Here is a 19,943-nt window from a genome sequence, read left to right as displayed (position 1 = left end):
TTCAGTCTTTTAAAAAGTGGTCCTGAAAGTTCTACTGTGTCTTTTAACTCAACATCAGATCATGATTAACTACAACTTTATCTTTGCCAGCATAAAAAGGATTTGTTTGACATCACTTACTGGATTGACCAATAGTCAGAACAATTGGAAAGTCCAAGGAACTCAGTGAAGATTGATTAGGGAGACTTCTAGTTTGCTCAAGTTGGGGAGGTCACCTGGAGCCATTTATGAACAAGTGCAGTTTCCCAGATCATCAGTTCAAACAGTCAGACAATTTCAAATAATTGTACGTAAAGTTATTTGGATGTGTAATCGCCTTGCCAACGTCTGGACAAAGAGCCAGACTGTCACCCTTTGGAGGAAATTGGTTAAGATGTTTAGGAACAACCAAAGAACCACTAAGCCTCAAGCCAGCCATGAACTGGAAATTGCTGAAACACCAGCATCACTGTCCACAATGAAGTGAGATTTACATTGGCATGGACTGAGAGGGCGCCGACTAAGAAAGAAGTTCGTACTTCCAAATCAACACCTTCAAGCTCAACTGAAATTTGCCACTGCTCATGTGGACAAGCCAAAAAGTTTTATGCTCAGACAAAACAAAGACCGGAGAGAGTAAAGTTTTCAGCGTTCCGGTTGTGGAACATGGTGGTGGCAGTATCATGGTCTGGGACTATTTTTTTGACACTTGTACTGATGCATTGCAGAAAGTGATGGAAAGATTTTTCACTTTACCTCAAATCAACAGCTTGATGGTTGAAACTTGGTCCCAAATACATCAAAACTGATTTTGGAATAGATAACGCAGGATAACTTTAAGCTTTTGGAATATTTCGACCTCAGCCCCGTTGAAAATTTGTGGACTATGCTTAAAAGCTGGGTCTGTGCAATGAAACCAACCAGTTTAAATGAACTCTGCCAATTCTGCCAAGAAGAGTCGTCAGCTATCCAGCAAGAATATTTGATTAAGTGACATTTAATCAAATATATTGCTGGGAGTGTATGTATACTTTTGATCCTATATGTATGTATACATACTGGAAAAAGAACAGTTCAAAGAAATACCCATGATGAGTGTATGGAAACTTCAGATCACTGTATAACTCCTTTATTACTTCTTATCATTTGGGCTGCATGTTTGAATTCTATAAGCTCTGATTTCCATTGGTTTTGATGCTTTAATGTTGTATTTTGAAGACTAGTGCACTGATACAAAGTTTAAATAGGGTTCTTCAAGCATGTGGCTCCCTGTCTTTAGCCTGTGATTAACAGTATCCTCACTCTCATCCACACAATGCCAGATCTTTTTATTCTGCAAGAGTAAACCCCGGGGTCTAGTTTATTTCCGAAGTAACATCTCTCCTAATGTGTTTTTTTTTTCCATCTCAGCACCTCTGTATCTTTGTTGTGAATAATGTACAATGACCTTTCTCACTATCAAGAAGAGAAATAGCTTCATAATGAATGCTGGGCTCTTTCTGGCATCATCACTGTCAGGGCACAGGGGCATTGTTGGTCCAGGGACATTACTATTTCAGCTCCTGTGAGGTAATATTAGAGCAGGCTTTCCATCAACCTACAACCTCTGTGTGATATAACACAAGGCTATTTTCAGCCAGCGGCTGTCAGGACTGGATAAGAAAGTAAAGGCATGAAAGGGCGCCTGGGATGCTGATTCTGGCACCTCATGATTGTTCTTTATGGAAAAGTTTTAAATGATTTTTATGCGTTTGAAATCTGATGCTTGCAAAGATGTCAGAGGGGTAACTCACTATTTTAAGGCTATTAATTTACAGTACTGTTAGCTTCCTGTGGTACACAGTTTTCTTGTTTGGTTTCATTGTTTAATTTGGGCTTTGAGGTGATATTTTTCCAAATTCTGCAAGGTCAGAAGATTAAATGCATTTAAATTATTTCTCTCTCCTACTGTAGCCCATTTTATCAGCTTAAATTAAGTTTCACATATTCCCAGAATGTATCTTCAAAGTTTCAGCTCAGCAATACCTCACCGATCGCTCACAGGTGCATGTAGCTTTAAATGCAAATTTGCTGCTCCTGGCCACACCCATGGATACCAATCAATAGATAATAACCAATACCCAAATTAGAAAGCATTTATTCTGGGTTTAATTAATATAAATAATGGAATGGTTAATGATAGGTATGAATATTTTTTATGATATAGCCCTGAGGACAGAGTTTAATGGTTGTAATGGTTATAGATGGTTATAATAATAACTCCTAACTGTTCTTCCGAGTTTCATTTTCAATAAAATATATTAAAGCCATCATTACTGTTGTGTTTTCACGTCTTAGGTAAAAAAGGGCATGCTGTTGGGGGATAGATGCTGTTTTTCCAAAACAGTATCGTAAAACCTAAAAAATATACTCTTCCTGCTCTTTGAAATATTATTAAGGATTAGTCATCCAGTTAATAATGTCAGAATATTACAATACTTTGTTAAATCATGACCTATGAAGACTGTGTAATGGTTAAACTGAAGACAAGTAAAACAAAAAGATACAAATGAGATGTTTTTGGTGAAATTGAAATGATGAGCTGCTTTTGCAAGGAGTTGCAGGTGAATAAAGACCAAAAAACAAGTAGAGTATCGCTAGGTGGTTGCCAGGCAACAAGATGGCTTTTGTGGATATTAATGAGAAGTTATTGTCACAGAATAAAAACGATATGATGCTATTATAAGGCGTTACAGGTGCACAAATGCTAAAACCATGTCATTTTAGCCCATTGCTATTTGGTTGCCAGGCAACTTGATGATGCCATAATATCTACTGTAGATAAAAAACCACCAGGGGACTATTATGCACCTGTGTGCCAAGTTTGGGGCTCAACTCATGACTGTGTAGAAGAAGAAACAAGCACACACAAACATGCTTATTGCTTATGCTTCAGAGATATGTACCGGTATGTATATGAAATTTGCCACTTTTTAAATTTTTTTGGTGGCAATCCCAGTAGATATGTCAAGAAAAAGCAACAATTGGATCAGATACGGAGGGTAAAGTCCAAAGTGGGACATTTATATTAGATACATAGACAAAATTACTCACCCTTCTTGGCAGTCTACTCTAATTAATCACAGGTTTTCATATAACCGAAGCTCATCTGTCTGTGGGCTTATTGAGGGCTTGGTCTGTGGGGAAGTGGAGTGCTGGCGGATTACAGTTGGCTTTTGGTGGATCACATCCACTACTGCAGTCATGCATATCCTATCAACGGCTAAGCTCATGAGTGTGGAGCGAGTCAATTCTAAGGCCCAAATCCCAATCTGATGGTGTGAGAGAAGAGACAGTGTGACCCTTTGGTGACACAGCGGTCACGCAGTAAGCCAGCTCAAATGGTGGACTGTCAAATGTCCTGGCGTCAGAGGACGATGATGAAGGCAGTCTCACGCGACTCTTGGGAAGGCTATCCAACTTTGTGTTTTAAATGTAATTATTACAGAAAAAACAAGTTTAAAAAAATAGAAAGAAAAAAGAAACAAATCTGGAGACAGGAGCCAAAATGACTTAGAATTTGTTTATTTATTTATTAAATACAGCATATTACACTCATGTTGATAATCCGTATATACTAGTACTTATATAGAGACATTGTTTTAAAGTTAAACTCTTTATTGCCGCACATGTTAAACCGAATGTTTAATTTTCTTCTTTTTATACAGTGTAAAAAAATGAAATGAATCCTATGAACAGACAAACATGTCCTTTGTGCTACATATTACAAAGTGGTGTTAACGTTCAGGGCATGATGACACTGATAAGACACATGCTGCACAATGGACACTTGGTAGGACAAACAAACACAAAAAAAATAATAATTCCACAGGAACAGGAAAAATCCTTCACGCAGTGCATTACTGAAAGTCTGGCTTCCAGTCAGATCTGATTGTTTCACTGATGCTAACTCATACATGGTAGCCAGCCCCTTGATCATTGTTGGCAAAAGAAAACAAAAAATGACTGGAAACCAGGCTTTGCATTTAGTAAAGCAACATCTAACACTTTCAGTCACCGTGTGCATTATTTCATTCACATCCACTGAGTCTAGCACTCTCAGACCTGCGTTAAGGACTCGTTTTCAACATTTGAAGAAAGAAAACCTTGTGAAATTTCCATACTCTCATTTGCTCTGTTCAACCTTTGGGATGCACTTTCATTTTTCTCATGAAATGAAGTGCTTTGCATTAAGGAATTTTTCAACTTACATAGTGCAATTTTACATTCCTCGTCATTGATGAATTTGTCTCCATGTCGTAAAACTATTTGGTGCATGAATGGAAGAATGAGTCAAAATAAAAGTGCATGCAGGAGACATACAGACAGGAACAATTCAAAATATGCTTGTTCGATTTCGCAGTGTGGGATAGATAAGGAGGCTGACACCACTCCACTCTCGGTCTGCTACATATGAAGCTGCAGCCAGAGGCCGGTTACTTGATTAGCATAAAGAATGAAAGAAGGGGGAAACTAGCTCAGCTTGGTTATCCCTGTAAAGCTCTAAAACAGGTTGATTTAGGTAGATTTTTCCTTTTTTTTTTAATTTTTTTTTTATTAAAATGGCAGCCTCAACTAGCGGACTGACAAATATACATTGCTTTTATACATTGAAGCCAAGGGCTATTATAAATGAGCCCTTCGTCATCAGATGGTTAGCAGGTTTCTGTGGATGTCCGTGTGTCTGCCTATTCTTTTTGCAGACAGTTTACATGATAATGAACTAACAGAGCATAACCTAGGCTTTAAGCATTGGTTATACTCTGTTGCAGAGATGGACATTGATTTAGACCATAGCTGCGTAGTTTTTTCTGTTACACTTCTCTGAAGTCTGTTTTATGCCCACTGCCTGGGATAGATGGGTAGCTGGTCCATTGTTATTTAAATTCTTCACAGACGACTCCGTGCAGTCACAAAAAACAGGCAGGTACGCAGATGCCCACACAGATGTTCGCAAGCACTGATGACAAAGACATCCAGTGGACTTGAACCAAATAGATCAGCAATTAAGATCGTAGAAGGACTTTGTGCTAGTGGAGCTTTTCGTTACGTCGGAGGGCATATCCTATCATGAGATACCTCAGAGAACCAGAGTTACACGGGTAACCAAACACATTAAAGTTACTCATGAGACTAGGAAATATACTGTGTTCCAACTGAAGAGTTGGAAATCCCAACTTTGATGTAGGACTTTCCAATTTGAACTCTATACAAGCTGAAATTTTTTTATTTATTTTTTTTATTTTTTTATTTTTGGGGGGGGGGGGGAAGCTAAATTACTTAATAACTCAAAAATTATGAGTTATGTATCTGAGAAGTCAAAATTATAAACTACATAAAATTTGGAAATAACCCAAAATACGATATTTTCCACGTACTACTACTACTGCTGGAACGGTCAACTCGAGAGTGACGTCACTCCTACCTCTGACAACTTCAGAGGTAAAAGAAAGAAAGCTTTAGTCCAGGCACTACATTATCTGTCTGTGTGTGGTAAAGGTGAGTACTTATTAATATTGGACAGATTTTAGGCAAACCTATATTTTAATAGTTATTTTTGACCATCTGATGTAGCAAAATGTCAACTATGCAACAAATAAATAAATAAATAAGATAAAAACCAATTAAATTTGCACTTTTTTGCTTTAAAATGTGTAATTACTATGCAGCGCGCTCAAACTACTGCATTCGAGGACTTACGTTTCTTTATGACTGCTTTCTGATTATTTATTAACAGCGACAAAAATTATGCCAAAATATAAGAGCTTTGCAATTTCATGTTTAATTTGTGGGTACTCCTCTCCCGTGACAATTCTTCTCCTGGCAACGAGAGGGAAGTATCCCTTAGTAACATTACACTAAAATGCAGAGAAAAAGTATTTTCCCTCTTCCTGATTTGTTTATTTTTTTGCACATTTATTAAATTACATTACTTACATGATTCAGATCATCACACAGATTTTTATGTATTTACTCTGGTTATCTTTGTTAAATATTAAAATTTATTTTGCTGATCTGAAGTATGAAAATATGAAAAAAAAAAACCTAAGAACTCAGGAAGAGGGAAAATACTTTTTCACGGCACTGCATTTTATTTAGAGCTTCAGAGGCGCTGCTTTCCTCTGCTTCCAATCTTTATGCTTCCAGTCTTTAAGCTATTCATCTCATGATATTAGCATCATATTTAAAAGAAAGTGAATTCAAGCTTCACAACTCAAAAGACAAAAATATGAAACTATTACTTTAGAAGAAAATAAATAACTTTGTGTGGACGTAAACTTAGAAAAACTCAAACTCCAGGAGAATAACTGAGAAAGTACAAAGGAGGGAAAGAAGTTAAGGAAAATGAAGTTAAGGAAATAAAAAAAAATCCCTGAGGGCTAAAATCCTACAGATGTCTTCATGATAAAAGCAATAGAGGATGCTTCATAAACAAAAATGATTGGAATCTCATGTACAGTACTGATGATTGCACACGGTAATCACATAATTCTTTAGCTAGCTAATGCACAAATGGGCACAGATTCAGTATTTCAGCTGTGACATGAACAGCTTTGCTTGCAGGACTACAGACTTTTAACTGCATGGGATCAATAAATTAATGCTGAGTGCAACACAAATGCTGCATTCAATAAAATGTGCCCTTTAAAATGAGAAAGAATGAGGATTCTTTTTTTGCTTGTGGCAGCAAAAATAGAACAGACCTATGGAGGGCAAGGATAGAAGAAGTCATCGGAAGAAAGAAAAACTGCAGAACTGGTCTGGTAGAGAGGAAAAGGTAGATGTAATGCAGAAAGGGCTGAATAAGGTATAAAAAACAAGAATGGGTTTTAAAATGGAAGAAATAAAGGACAGAATGTATCAAGAAGACATAATAAAAATGTAAAACCAGAACATCAGTTACATTTTCTTATCAGGAGAGGTCTTTGAGTTGGTTGCTTTGCTCAATGACCGCCTTTGCAAACTGCTTGAAGACTCGGTCCATATAAGTGCTCTGACGTGGCCACAGGCCCTCCAGGAAACCAATATGGCCGCCGTGATGGGTAATGAGCATGGCCAGGTTAGGGTTCTGTTTCACTGCCTCCACTGGAATGGCTGCAAACAAAACACAGAATTCACTTTTTGTTTTGTTTTGGGTTTTTTTTTTTTTGCTTAATCTCTGTGCAATCTCTTTACATGACATGCCAGAATGTTATCATTAGTTCACGTAGTTGAAGTATTTTCACCCATGAACTGGACTTTGGACTGGAGACTCACCGTGAGATGGAGAAAAGACATCGTCAGCAGCGTTGAGACATAGCATTGGCACCTGCACAGATTTGAGCCTGTGGACAGGACTGGCATCGCGGTAGTAGTCGTCATTGGTAGGATAACCAAACATTATGGAGGTGAACCTCTCGTCAAACTCTCGGATGGTCCTTGCCTGTGGGAATGCGGTAAAACGATTTATTTGGTCTACTTTATTTAATGAAATTGGCATGGCTTAACGCCGCTGAAAATAATCCCCTACCTTCATGACATGATCAATGTCGTAACATTTTTCGAGCACTGGTCTGTGCCTGCGGGGCAGATTTAAAACAAAAACAAAAAACAGGTCACTAACTGCTGTTAGGTTACATGACTTGCATTTGAAAATTTTCCCCAGAAATGCTGACAAGGTTGTAACAATATAATAATCTACCCCGGAAAAGAAAAGATAAATTCAAAAAAGCTTTTTTCAATAAAACCTCAACATCGATATGAGAACATTCCTCCTGCTAAAGAAGTTCAGCTCCTCATACATAGCCTTCATTTCCTCTCAGCATGATCCCGGTTTCAGATGTGCAAACGTTGTCATCAGTATTTGTCTTAAATAGCAATATTCTAAAGAACACAACTGGCTTGATGATAAGCTAATATCAGTTATATTTATTTAAAATAAGCATGAACTGATATTCTCATTCGCATCAAGAGAAGTAAAAAACGTGGGGGTTGTAGAGGCTGCGAAAAATGGGCCGTTTTAGCCCGTTGCTAGGCAGCTTCAATTCAACTTTTGTGGATCTAAATGAGTTGATGCTTTTGTTAAATGTTAATTGCATAAATGCTAGAAAAAATTGCAGTTGCTAGGCAACATGAAGATGCCATTTGTGGATGTCATTTGTGTATTATATAAGAATATTTTTATCCATCTATTAATTCTGGACTGTGGCTTTTTGAACTTTTGGCATTGAATTCATTAGCTGTTCATAATGGTGACTATTGATCCTAATTTATTCTCTAGCATTTTTGGGGCCTTTAGTTCTTGTTATAATTTATTTTTCCAGTTTCATTTGTTTCCTCAGTGTTTCCCGTCTTCTCCTCTTGTCAATTCTTCTTCGTTTAGTTCAATCCCGTGTCTGCGTTTCCCTGTTTATTGTTTCTCACTTCCTGTCTTATCTTAGGCGTTATTTCTCACTTGTGCTTTGTGTTTAGTTTTACTTCACCTCATGCCTCATTGTCTTTCATTACAATCACATGTGCCTCATGACCCTGCTGTGTCCACTTCTACTAATTACCCTCATGTGTAGAAATAGCACTGTCTTCTCCTCAGTGTTTATCAATCCACCCTTGTGTTGTCCCTGGCTATTAAATCAGTTATTAGTCCTTTAGTCCGTTATTAGTCTGGATTTCTGGATTTACTATCATCATCATCATCATCATCAATGCAATAAAGGTGCTCTTTAGGTTTACACTGGGCTATTTATCCATCCTGCATTTGACATATGGTTACACAGCAAATGACAGTGAGACAGCGAGGGGAAGTCTCGATTACCCAGAGTGACACCATGTAAAGGTGGTTCAGCCTTGACCTTTACCTTTGACCCTGTTGCTGAAAGGCAACAGTGCAAACCACTACATCATCATAATTATTATTTACTTAATTATGATTAAGCATTTATTGATTTCCGATTAGGCTTTTACCTTATTAAAATATTTGTTTTGTCATATTGTAATTTATCGAGCTGTCACTAGTCTATGTATTTGAGCTATTTAGTTTTAATTAAATTTTCTAACCGGATAAATAAAAAATATCATCTTTTACTTCTTCTTCTAACACAATAACTTAGGAAAAACTCAGTGATGTCCAATAAGAAAAATGATGAGGCAGCACTAGGTAAATATACATATATGTATATGTCATTGCACATATTAACACACAAGTAGGAATATATTGTGGATATGTAGTCAGGCTTTGTTTAAATGTTTTGTTCATCACCTAACAAATAATAAAGCATACCCCTCCACCCCACAACTTTTAAATGAGCAAACCAAACATAAATATTTGAAACCCAGTTGTTCAAGCCTCTGTTTAGAATCTAGCGCTGGCAGTGACTTAGTGGCTGTGTTAATCCCTGCTCTGGCCCTGGCTGACCTATGCACAGAGGCTTGTAGGCAGCTGGTGAGGTAGGAGTTGAAGAGGAAACGGTCCAGGGGTTTTTCCAGTGAAGCGGTGCACTCAAACACATCCCAGCCCGCTGAGAAGACCACGACCCCTTTCAGACAGGTTTCCCGGCCCTTGCGCCCCAAGTAGTTTGCCAGCATCATCCTGAATATGGAGAGAGGGAGAGATGAAGGGACAGAGGGAAACTGAATGACCAATCCCCCAATTCAGAGGATTACCGTTGTGCAATAAAAAACACATTATTTGGCAGAGTGCGCCGAACAACTGGAAAATAATAAAACAAAGCACTGACATGTCCCCAACACACAGTAAATGTTCAATATCTCACAGTTTACTAAAGCTGCATCGTGAAAAGTAGCTTTAATGTTTATTCTGACTTTTATTAGCAGTATGTGCAAGCTAGCTTGTAAAGAGTGGCTCCATTACCCGCCCATGGACACTCCTGCAGCCATGAGTGGAGCAGCTTCATAGGCCCTCTGGATGTGTTCAAGAACAGTCTCCAGATCCTCTGTGTTGGCTGCACAGTAGGTCCTTGGGGTCTGGGTATGACAGCAACATAACACAGTCACTCCTGCCTTTCTGATTCTTTGTCTCTGTCAAAACCACGATGAAGACCCAACAATAGTGAAAACTGGAAACTTAGTATAGTAAAACCTTAGATGACATTACAGTTTATTAGTTTGGTAGAGCAGCTGTTTCTTCTAAAGGATTTTATGGAGACAGGCTGACAGTCCACAGACATACTGAAATTCAAACTGTGCATCAGAATAGAGGAGAAAGGTGATTTAAATGAATGTGATGTGGTTGTTGGTGCCAGAAAGGCTGGTTTGAGTATTTCAAAAATTTCTGATCTGCTGGGATTTTTCCACACTGCCATCTCCAGGGTTTACAAAGAATGGCCATCAAAAGAGAAAATATCCAATGAGCTGCAATTCTCTGGGTGAAAATGTTTGTCCAGAGGCCAGACTGCTTTGAACTGGCATTTAGGCAACAGCTACTCAAATAACAAGGCATGCAGAACAGCATCTCTAAACACACATGTTAAACCTTAAAGCAGATGGGCTACAGCAGCAACAGAAGACCACAATGACTATCACTCCTCTCAGATAAGAACTAGAAAGAGAGGCTCCCATTGGGACCACCAAAATTGGGCAACAGAAGATTGGAAAAGTGTTGCCTGGTCTGATGAGTTGAAAGCAATGGATACATCCTGCCTAGTATCGATCATTCAAGCTTTTGCCAGTGATCTCATGATAATATGGATATTTTCTTCGCACACTTTGGGCCCCTTAGTAACAACTGAGTGTTGTTTAAATGCCCTAATCTACCAGAGTATTGTTGCTGACCATGTACATCCCATTATGACCACAGTGTACCATTCTTCTGATGGCTGGTTCCAGCAGGATAACGCACCATGTTATCACTAAGGCTTAAATCATCTCAAACTGTTTTTTTTAATATGTCACAGAGTTCTCCGTATTCAAATGCCCTTAACAGTCAGTATCAATCCAATAAAGCACCTGTGATGGAACCAAAGATGTGCAGTAAATAAATCTGCAGCAACTGGGTGATGCTACCACAACAATATGGAGCAAAATCTCTGAGGAATATTTTCAGCACCTTATTGAATCTATGCCACGCAGAATTAAGGTAGCTCTGAAGGCAAAGGGTATTCCAATTCAGTAATAGCATGGTGTACATAATGAAGTATCCAGTGAGTGAACTCTATTGAAACCTTCAGTGTCATTTGCTCAGTAGACCACGAGAATCTCTTCTCTATAAAGCCATGAAAAGTGGATTCACATTTACCTGTTCACGCTGTGTATCTACATAAAAAATGTTTTAGCAGGCCAGCACAGGATAACCCATTTTTCTGAGACTCATTATTATTGTTTATTTGGCAATTTCTGAGTATGATAAGAATGCTTTTCTGTGTATGTGGGGGTGACATTTTATTCGACTTGAAACAGTGTTATCACTCAGAGCAGGCTACTTAACATTTAAAACAAGCCTGCTCTAACTTGAAGGAGCCTATTTAACAAGTCCAGTTTCTCAGCTCTCCAAGGCTGCTCATTAGGATTCAAGAAGAAGCTCAGGCAAACTATATTCCTGCTTTTCTGTTCTCTTATGCTTCCTTTAATAGTTCTGGACAAGAGCAGAACTTTAATAGGCCACCAGATCTTACTATGCTTATTTTTGAATTGAATATGTAACAAAACAACAAATTAATAATGTCTCAGGGGAACAGACTTAGCAGAGTGAACATATTCACTGCAAAGCAACTCCACAGGAGAGTGTAATGTAATAGGCGTTTTCTCAAGGTCTGGAAATAGGGCTATAGCACTTAGGGATAATCTTTGTATCAGTGTGCATCTTTCACACAGTGGGCCATTTGGAAAAACTGGCCTGGTTGAACAATGGAGGATATTCACACTTACTGGACAGAGAAGCATACAAGTGCTAAAGCATTTGCACTGAATATCGCACCATTTTCTCCACTGACAGAGGGAGAAAACTGCCCCAACGACCTGGTACGGTGCCAGGATTACAGGGTCCAGCTCAAATGTAATAACAGCTGAACCAACTGAGTTCTGGATGTAAACCCCAATCAAACACAGTGACACTGGATCCTTTGCTCTTGTTTCAAATCTGAAGGTTTGATTTTGTGCACTCTCTCCAGGTGATAAAACACCACTTTGACTAAAATCTCTATGCAATGGTGATAGTAAATGTAGCAGGTAGTAGAAGGTATCTCTATTCTAAAGCAGAGACATGCAGAGAGTGCAGAGAGTGGAGCCATTAAATGCAATGTGCATGGAATACAATATCCAAGTTTGAGCTAATTTGTATTAGCTCAATATACCCGAGTGCAAGAGGAGAGATTAAGCCAGGTGTCGGGACAGCACGTGTTTGGCGAGCTCATATTTCTGTGGCTCGGCATTAAAATACAGTATCTGTCTGTAACTTAATCCCTGCTGTGCAGCAACATTGTCTGTTCGGCGTCCACTCAGGCTCCCTGTGGGCTCTGCGACACGTGTGCAACAGAAGAAAAAGAGCAACTCTACAGGGAGGTCAGCTGTCCTAAACAGTCGTGTCTGACGCTGTGAACATGGACGGGGCTCACGGACGAAAAAGAAGAAAAAAAAAAAAGAATGAAATCTTTGACACGTGTTGGAACAGATCTTACCAGTAATGTTTCACCAGAAACTCCTCTGTTGTTGAAAACCACGCATCTGAAATCCACAAAACATATACCATTTTAATAATCACTGTCAAATTTAATGGGCAGCAGGTAAATGTTACATTTTGAATATATTAGATTGAGTTTGTCGAGAATGTAGTGCTGTTTCTTGACATTTTATACATAATATTTGGATTTATTACTATAAAAACTAACTGCATGCTGCAAAGTAATTGTATATGTTGTACATGTGTATGTAATATAAGGAGATCTGAACTGATTAGTGTATTAAACAACCACTGACTAGCTCTTTTACTTAGCTTTCCAGAAGAAAATCCAAAGTTTGCTGATAAAACATCCTCAAATGTGCCTTCGATTGGTGTAAACTAACCAACTTCAGATTTCAAACTGGCTAAATCGCTAGTAAATGGCTTATTTTTTACATTTCCTGCCAATTTCAGGGTTTTACAGTTAATCAAAAACCTATAAAAGCTCACGTCCAAATGAAAGCAACAGCCCAGATTTCTTTAAACAAACATTTCTTACATAAAAGAAATGAACTGTGTATACGATGAAGTGCGCAGGGAGGCACAGCTGTGTAAAGGAACTGTGTTTGTACTGCAAAGCAAAGGCATCAGCATCTCGCCAGTCATCTATTATCTGCTGGAGTCAGACCTGCTGTTTTTATAATCGGCATAACTCAGCAGCAGCAGCAGCAGCAGCAGGGCAGAGCTGCACAGGGTGCTGGGCGAGAGGAGGGGGGAGAAGGAGGTGGTGGTGGTGGTGGAGTGCTTAAACACACGCTGCAGCATACACTCGGAGGCTGGTCCGGGCTAAGCTGCAAAGCTTGTACCCGGATAAGCTGTAATTAATTAAGCTACACAGACAGGGGAGAGGGGTGGAAGATGCTGAGTTTGCCGGCTCTCTTCCCATGCCTTTCCAAATCTATGTGAAAGAATGAGTGCAGAGAGAACATAGACAGGGCCTATTGGAGATGAAGGAAAGTGGAGGGGGAAAAAAAGTGCCTCCCTCTGCAACTCTTCAAGCTCGGGCTACATTTGGCTATTTACAAAAGCAGCTCTCGACACGGAGCTTAGCTGCCCACTTTATTTGTGATTTCACCTCAAATAACCCCGAGCCCCTGTCACTCATGGACCCATTATATAAAGGTATAAAAAATCTCGCAAAAGCACTACAGAACTGGTTGCAGATTTTACTTTGCAATCATGAAAGCCAGTGAAAGTTCTTTCACTTTATTTGGACATGAAATCTGCAGTCTGTGGATAGCAAATTAGAACATAAAGCAGAGAAATTGTCAGTTCTTTGAGTCAGCCAGGCTATTCAGCCAAGACCACCCACCTATAGCCCAGATCCCGGCTCTGTTGGACCATGTGTAAGATGTAGGACTCTCGGCTGGTGCCGGTCAGACCGGGGAGGAGGAGGACTGTGGGCCTGGTGGCAGGGTCGGGATGAGAAAGGCTGTCATCGTTGTCGAACCAATCCAAAGAGATCTGTCCTCCATCTGCTGCTTTAATGAGCTCACTGCAGAGACGAGAAGGACATGCAAGTCAGCAACACCGGTCTTCCTGACAATGATCACTCTGTGCCCCTGTATATATCGTCTTCTTCATTTCATCCATTGTATATATACAGTATATATACAGTCAGACACAAACATGGGACAACACTGGTGTGAAATTTGAATTAAAAAGCATATCTGCTAATGAAATAGCTATAAAAACAGTGGAAATAGTCCACTTCTTCTTTCACATCACAATTAATACTTTTAAGTAACGGGATTACTTCATTGCATCCGTTACACACGCTGCTAAAGTGGGGACTGGATATGTGAGCACAACACTCACTGACAGCTGCCTCATTTCCCTTGCGAGCACCTTGTCAGCAGACTCTGCAACACACAGCAAATTCAAATAAAGAGGAGGGCATTGCACCAATGGGTTCTTATAGCTAATCAATTTCGTGGATGCACAACCCGTGCGTGGCAGATGATGTAATTCAGTCTCGGTGCATTTTTAAACCTGCTCCGCACACACAAACACACAAGCCGCTGAGCCCAACTTGGCCGTCCGGCGGTTAAGAGAGACAGCGTGAAATTACAGAACGGCCATGAAATATGCACCTGAGGCGAGACTTTAAAGTCAAGAAAGGCCAATTCGGAGAAACCAGCAGAGTCCGTGGTGCTAATCCCCAGCTATGACAACAAGCTGAGTGGAATTTCACCCAGACAGCCTATGATACATCGGACATCTTTCACGCTGTCCGTCCTTGGGTCAACCTTGTATAACTTCATAATAGGAGGAGTGTCCTGCTGTCCCCAGAGGCCATGTAATAATAACTTGAGTGAATGCAACTATCAGTCTTTCTAGGTTTGATGCGGTAGCACAGACCTCCACTAGCATCTGTACACCCAGGGGCATTATGGGAGCATTTTTCTCCTTGACAAAGATCTCTGTGAAAAGCAGAGGCAGTGTCAAAGTCCTTGTGGCAGATTAATGGTGTACAGTTCTTAATTCTTTACTGTTTCCCTTGAATTAAAAGTCATATTTAAACCAAATCAGCTGTGGTTTTATGTAAGGAATTAAGAAAACATGGAAAAAGAATATTAAAGATTGTATTTTTGTCTTTTACTCTAATGTCTAGTACATGGTACAGACACCTAAACATAAGGACATCAGATCAGTTGTACAGTTTACAGTTATAAACACACACACTTGGGCAAAACGCATGTACGCGAAAAATGAGGGTCTTTTTTTCCCCAAGTGAAAACAAATAAATAAGTTATACATGTGTTATAATTAAAACCAAATCTGTCTTCACTCATTCTAATCTCTTATCTTGAGATATGTGGGGGGTAGGGAATGCAGTGCCAATTAATCTTCAGCAGAATGAACATTTTCAAGGAGCAGGCCTGGCGGACCAAGCCAGCACGGTGACACAAAGGATCTCTTTCTCCTCTGGGCTTTGGAGATTGGCAAAGAACAAGAGCCGGATTTGTTTCCAGTTGTGGCACTGGAAAGAACGACCAACAGCAATTTCTCAGTGAGCAAGTTTGATAAAGCCAAGCACAGTCAGCAGCAAAATACTCAAAATGTTTTCCCTGACATTTAGTAATGCTGAAATCTCTTGTGGAACAAAATTGATTCAAAGGAGAAATAAAATATAAGCTTAGAGGATGAAAGTGACAATTGGCACATCAGTCACAGCGGGGACTTACTTTCTGTAGATGACCCCCGGTTTGGCTGTGACGAAAGGTCTCAGCAGAGTCTGGATGCGGCTCTCCCAACACCAAAAGGTGGGGTAGTAGGTCTCTGACACTACTGGACATTGCTCCCTCAGAAAATGGTAGAACTTCTTACCTCCAGAGATCAGCTGTGGCTTCTGCAAAACAGACGTGAATGTAGGATGGCACAGGTTAAAATCATATAAGAGACTTCGTCTCCCTACAGGACTCATTTAAAGTACTGTTATTTAGTCTTAACAATAGATCCATTACTGTAATAATAAATTTACTGTCACATGTGGTAAAGCTAAATCTAAATATATTCATTATCATCACATCTAATACAGACCAATACAGATCTAACTGTGACAGAGTTTGCTTTATGAGTGCATAAACCTACAGTTGTGCATGATTAATGTGCACAACCATGTTCAAGCATAGCAAGCTGCTTACTTTGCATTAAGTCACGGGTGTCAAACTCATCGGCCACACATGGCCCAATATAATCTCAAGTGAGCTGGCCTAGTTAAACAACTGCATAATAACCAACCTTTTAATGTAAAGAAATAAACACGCACGCACACACACACAAAAATTTGCATTCCCTGACTGAGGGTATAAAAGTGGTTGCTGGAGGTTGCGGGTACTCTCCATGGCAACGCAGGTCTAAAGACCAGTCACTCACCCCCTGGCAACCACCTGTCACTAGGAAAAATGGCTATAGGTATTTCTTTAGTAGCTGGTGTAGTTTGAATGGAAGTGGCAGATTTATCCACAAACACTGGCCAGCTAGTCCCCGAGCTGTAGTGAAACGGTGAAAAGTGTGGTGCAAACTAGAAACAGATCCTGTTTGCCTTCAGTGCAAAAGCAGAGAGCCACAACTTCTATTTGAAGGCGAACATTCCCCAATTCCAGCTTGTGCTGCAAAACAAATATTTTCAACCATTTCAATCTGCTAAAGGTTTTCCTCTACTGAGAGCCAGCAACCTCCGGGATCCACTGACAAATAGTACCTGGTGGTTGTATCACATCGCTTATGGTGGGGAAGTCAGTTTACAGCAATTTAAGCTACAGGTTTTATTACATTTCCATTACATGTTGTTGGGAATTGCATTGCCAAGTTTAGAAAGCATTTATACGGACTGTGTGTGGAGAAAAGCAAATAACATTGTGAGTGATGAGACCTCTTCCTTTAAACTACTACCATCTCCACAGCACAATTACCCCCCCCCCCCCCTTTCACAAAAAATAGGTCTAAACTGTCTTTTCTGTCTCAAGCCATCAAACCTCTGAAAGTAGAAGAAAGTGTGTGTATATTGTTTGCATTATTTTGATGTGATTGGTTTTTATGTGTTGTTTACAAATGTTAATCTAGGTAATTAAATCTAAACAAAACTAAAATTAGATGTGAAAAAAAACTGACTAAAATAAAATAAAATAAAATTATAAAGGCAATATCTTTAGTTTTAGTGTTTGTTAGTTTGGCAAAAAAAAAAAACCCAAACAAAATCAAAACTGAAATTTTATTGAGACTTTGCCACTCACAAGACTGTGAGTCACAAAAACTTAATAAAAGTTACAGAACTACAATATTTCTGGTGTATTCAAAGGTCAAGTGACTTCTGCTACAAGCAGAAATAAATAAATGCAAATTAAAAATAAAATAAACAATAAAAAATAATGATTTTTGGAACAAGAAAAAAAAAACTACAGTATTTTAATCTTTATTTATGCTAAACAACTTTAGCTCTACCAACACTTAAACAGCCATACGTTTTTCATCCCTGTGTAGTACAGTGAAGAAGAAAGTGAAAAAACAAAAAGAAAAACTTCCACCCTTCCAGTAGACCGGATTGGAACCTTTGGCGGGCCAGTTCTGGCCCCCGTGCCTCATGTTTGACACCACCGCTTTAAGAGATTCTGACTGGCAATTTCACAGATCCACGTTTATTTTAACCACATTTATACATTCAAACCCTAAAGTCACAGACGAAAAGCTTCTTTTTATTCATTTAGTGAACGCTGTTCGTCTCCATCCTTTACAGATGAACGGCGGCAGCTCAGCGGGCGTTACGTAACACCTTCTACCGGCATTTCTAGCTTACAGTAAAAGCTAGCCTAGCTTCCCTAATGCCGACGTCTAACTGCAGTCCTTCTCTCGCTACATACGAGCTAAACTTTAATATGGATAACACCCATTTTGAGTCTATATACGGATTAGTGTTTGCTCCGTCGCCTGACATCCGACGTACACGTGCTGCTTTGCGGCGTTATCCCTCCAGGTAAACTGATGCCAGCTAACAGACACCTCCATCAGCACCTACGCCGAGTACCCTGGCAGTTAAGATGCTTCTCCGCGAAAGACCACACACCGCACACGGGGATTTATGTGATATACAAGCCGTATACCGTGAAGACTCCCCTCAAAAGACACAGACCCTTAAGTTAATGTCAATTACCTTCGCTACTGAGATCAAATAGTAGCAGGTGTACGCCGCGCTGAAGCCCAGCACCAGAGACAGACCCACTCCCGAACCGAACAGCCCAACTTTCACTTGGTTCTCCAGGTAATGCGACAGGTCCCGAGTCAAAATGTTGAAATTTAAGTCCAGCGAGATCATTGCAAGGTCCCTGGTGTTTCAGGTACTGCGAGGACAGCGGCCAGCTCTGGTGATACGCGGCTGTGTGTGCCTGCGAGCCCACAGTGAAGGAGACAGTCAAGGGGACCCGATGAGGACAGAGATATATAGGTATCAGCGACAGGTGGCGCTCTTTGACCGGCTATACAGAACAGGGAACTCAGAATCATCCCTGCGCCCCCTGCAGTCCACAGACCTGCAGTGCAGCACAGGGATTGGAAAGCTGACGGTTCAGCCAAAAACTAAAGCGAAACTAAAGCTGGCGAATTAAATCAATAAAAAGGTGTTTGGAAAAACAGCAGCAACATCACTGTGCACATTGACCTCCAGAAAATACACTTACTGCTGTGGAAGTACAGGGTGAAATTAATTTACTTACCAAGCAAAACAGGCAAATGCCCCAGCGGGTACACACCTCCATGGGGACCAGTGGTGGTGTTTACCTTGTGGAAATTTGTATAGTTTAATTTAATTGGAGGGGCCTTATGGCAACTGTTTTCCAATCTATTCCCACAGACAGGCAACCTGGGCTAAAAAAAAAAAACTTCAATACATTATAATTATTATTATTTTCAGTTTTTCACACGTCCAAAAACAGGGAATCACTGGGCTTAAAGAGCATTTTTGATCCAAGGGCCATACAAAGGGTTACAATCATTCAGTATATTGAATATGTATATTCAGCTGGATTGGAAACCAGTGTAATGTAATCTGATTGTTTTTGGATTACCTTTAAATAAAAAATGAAATGATGTAAATTTTTTAGAAAGATGTTTTTACTGTGAATAAATGCATTTTGTACATTCAGCTTGTACAACTGGCCTGATCAAACAGCCTTTCAAAAACAGTGCTTACACAAAGTACTGGTATATTGTGTGAGATGCTGTGTTTTCTGTGCATGTTTATGCTCATTATTGCAGTACTTTTTACTTGCAGTACCCTATGGAAGGCTTTGCTCTCGGGACCCAAGAGAGCAATCATTTAAAGAATTGTTCTTTCACTTGGAGTGTAAATAAAAAGGAACAAAATCTCCAGTACAAACAAATGTTAGATCACCATGAAAATAGCTAGCGCGCTAATAACATGAGAGACGTTTTTGGGATAAAGTAGAACATATTCATATGAGAATTAGTCCTTTCAATTTTTAAACAGACAATTAAAAAAATAATCTAATCTCACATTTTAAAATGTAATCTGGGGTGATTAAAGTTTAATAGTTTTACAATCTGGTACATAATTTTGTATACAAGGAAAACATAAGCTGATGAGTACCTGTAAGGCTGAAACTGCTTACAATGAATATGGAAGTTACTTTAAATATGTTCTAGTGTAGGTAAATGTAGTTTAACATTTTTTATTGGTGAGCTTAGTTTTCATTCAGTAATTCTTCACTATCCTATCAATATATTTGGTATTTGACTGTACAGAAAGAAAAACTCTAAA

The 19,943-nt window shown here is 39.4% G+C and overlaps 1 protein-coding gene across 1 annotated transcript; it reads right to left on the bottom strand.

Moving 5' to 3' along the window:
• Positions 1-4,857: 4,857 nt before the first annotated feature.
• Positions 4,858-18,608, bottom strand: abhd3 (abhydrolase domain containing 3, phospholipase). Its single transcript, XM_040019447.1, has 9 exons — positions 18,321-18,608; positions 15,856-16,019; positions 13,980-14,162; positions 12,627-12,672; positions 9,866-9,978; positions 9,410-9,583; positions 7,529-7,577; positions 7,276-7,441; positions 4,858-7,113 (listed from the first exon to the last, which is right to left on the bottom strand). The coding sequence occupies exons 1-9, from the start codon at positions 18,480-18,482 to the stop codon at positions 6,932-6,934; spliced, it is 1,239 nt and encodes a 412-aa protein (XP_039875381.1). The 5' UTR covers positions 18,483-18,608; the 3' UTR covers positions 4,858-6,931.
• Positions 18,609-19,943: the final 1,335 nt, after the last annotated feature.

Source organism: Simochromis diagramma, unplaced genomic scaffold (genome assembly GCF_900408965.1).
Source record: "Simochromis diagramma unplaced genomic scaffold, fSimDia1.1 OVJJ01000205.1, whole genome shotgun sequence".
Taxonomy (NCBI): domain Eukaryota; kingdom Metazoa; phylum Chordata; class Actinopteri; order Cichliformes; family Cichlidae; genus Simochromis; species Simochromis diagramma.
This window is presented reverse-complemented; position numbering and strand designations above follow the sequence as displayed.

Coding starts and splice junctions, on each gene's coding strand:
- abhd3 (XM_040019447.1), bottom strand. CDS start 18,482: ATGATCTCGCTGGACTTAAATTTCAACATTTTGACTCGGGACCTGTCG. Junction 12,673..13,979: donor AGCCGGGATCTGGGCTATAG/GTGGGTGGTCTT, acceptor TGTGGATTTCAG/ATGCGTGGTTTTCAACAACA. Junction 9,979..12,626: donor TTTCTGGTGAAACATTACTG/GTAAGATCTGTT, acceptor TGTCATACCCAG/ACCCCAAGGACCTACTGTGC.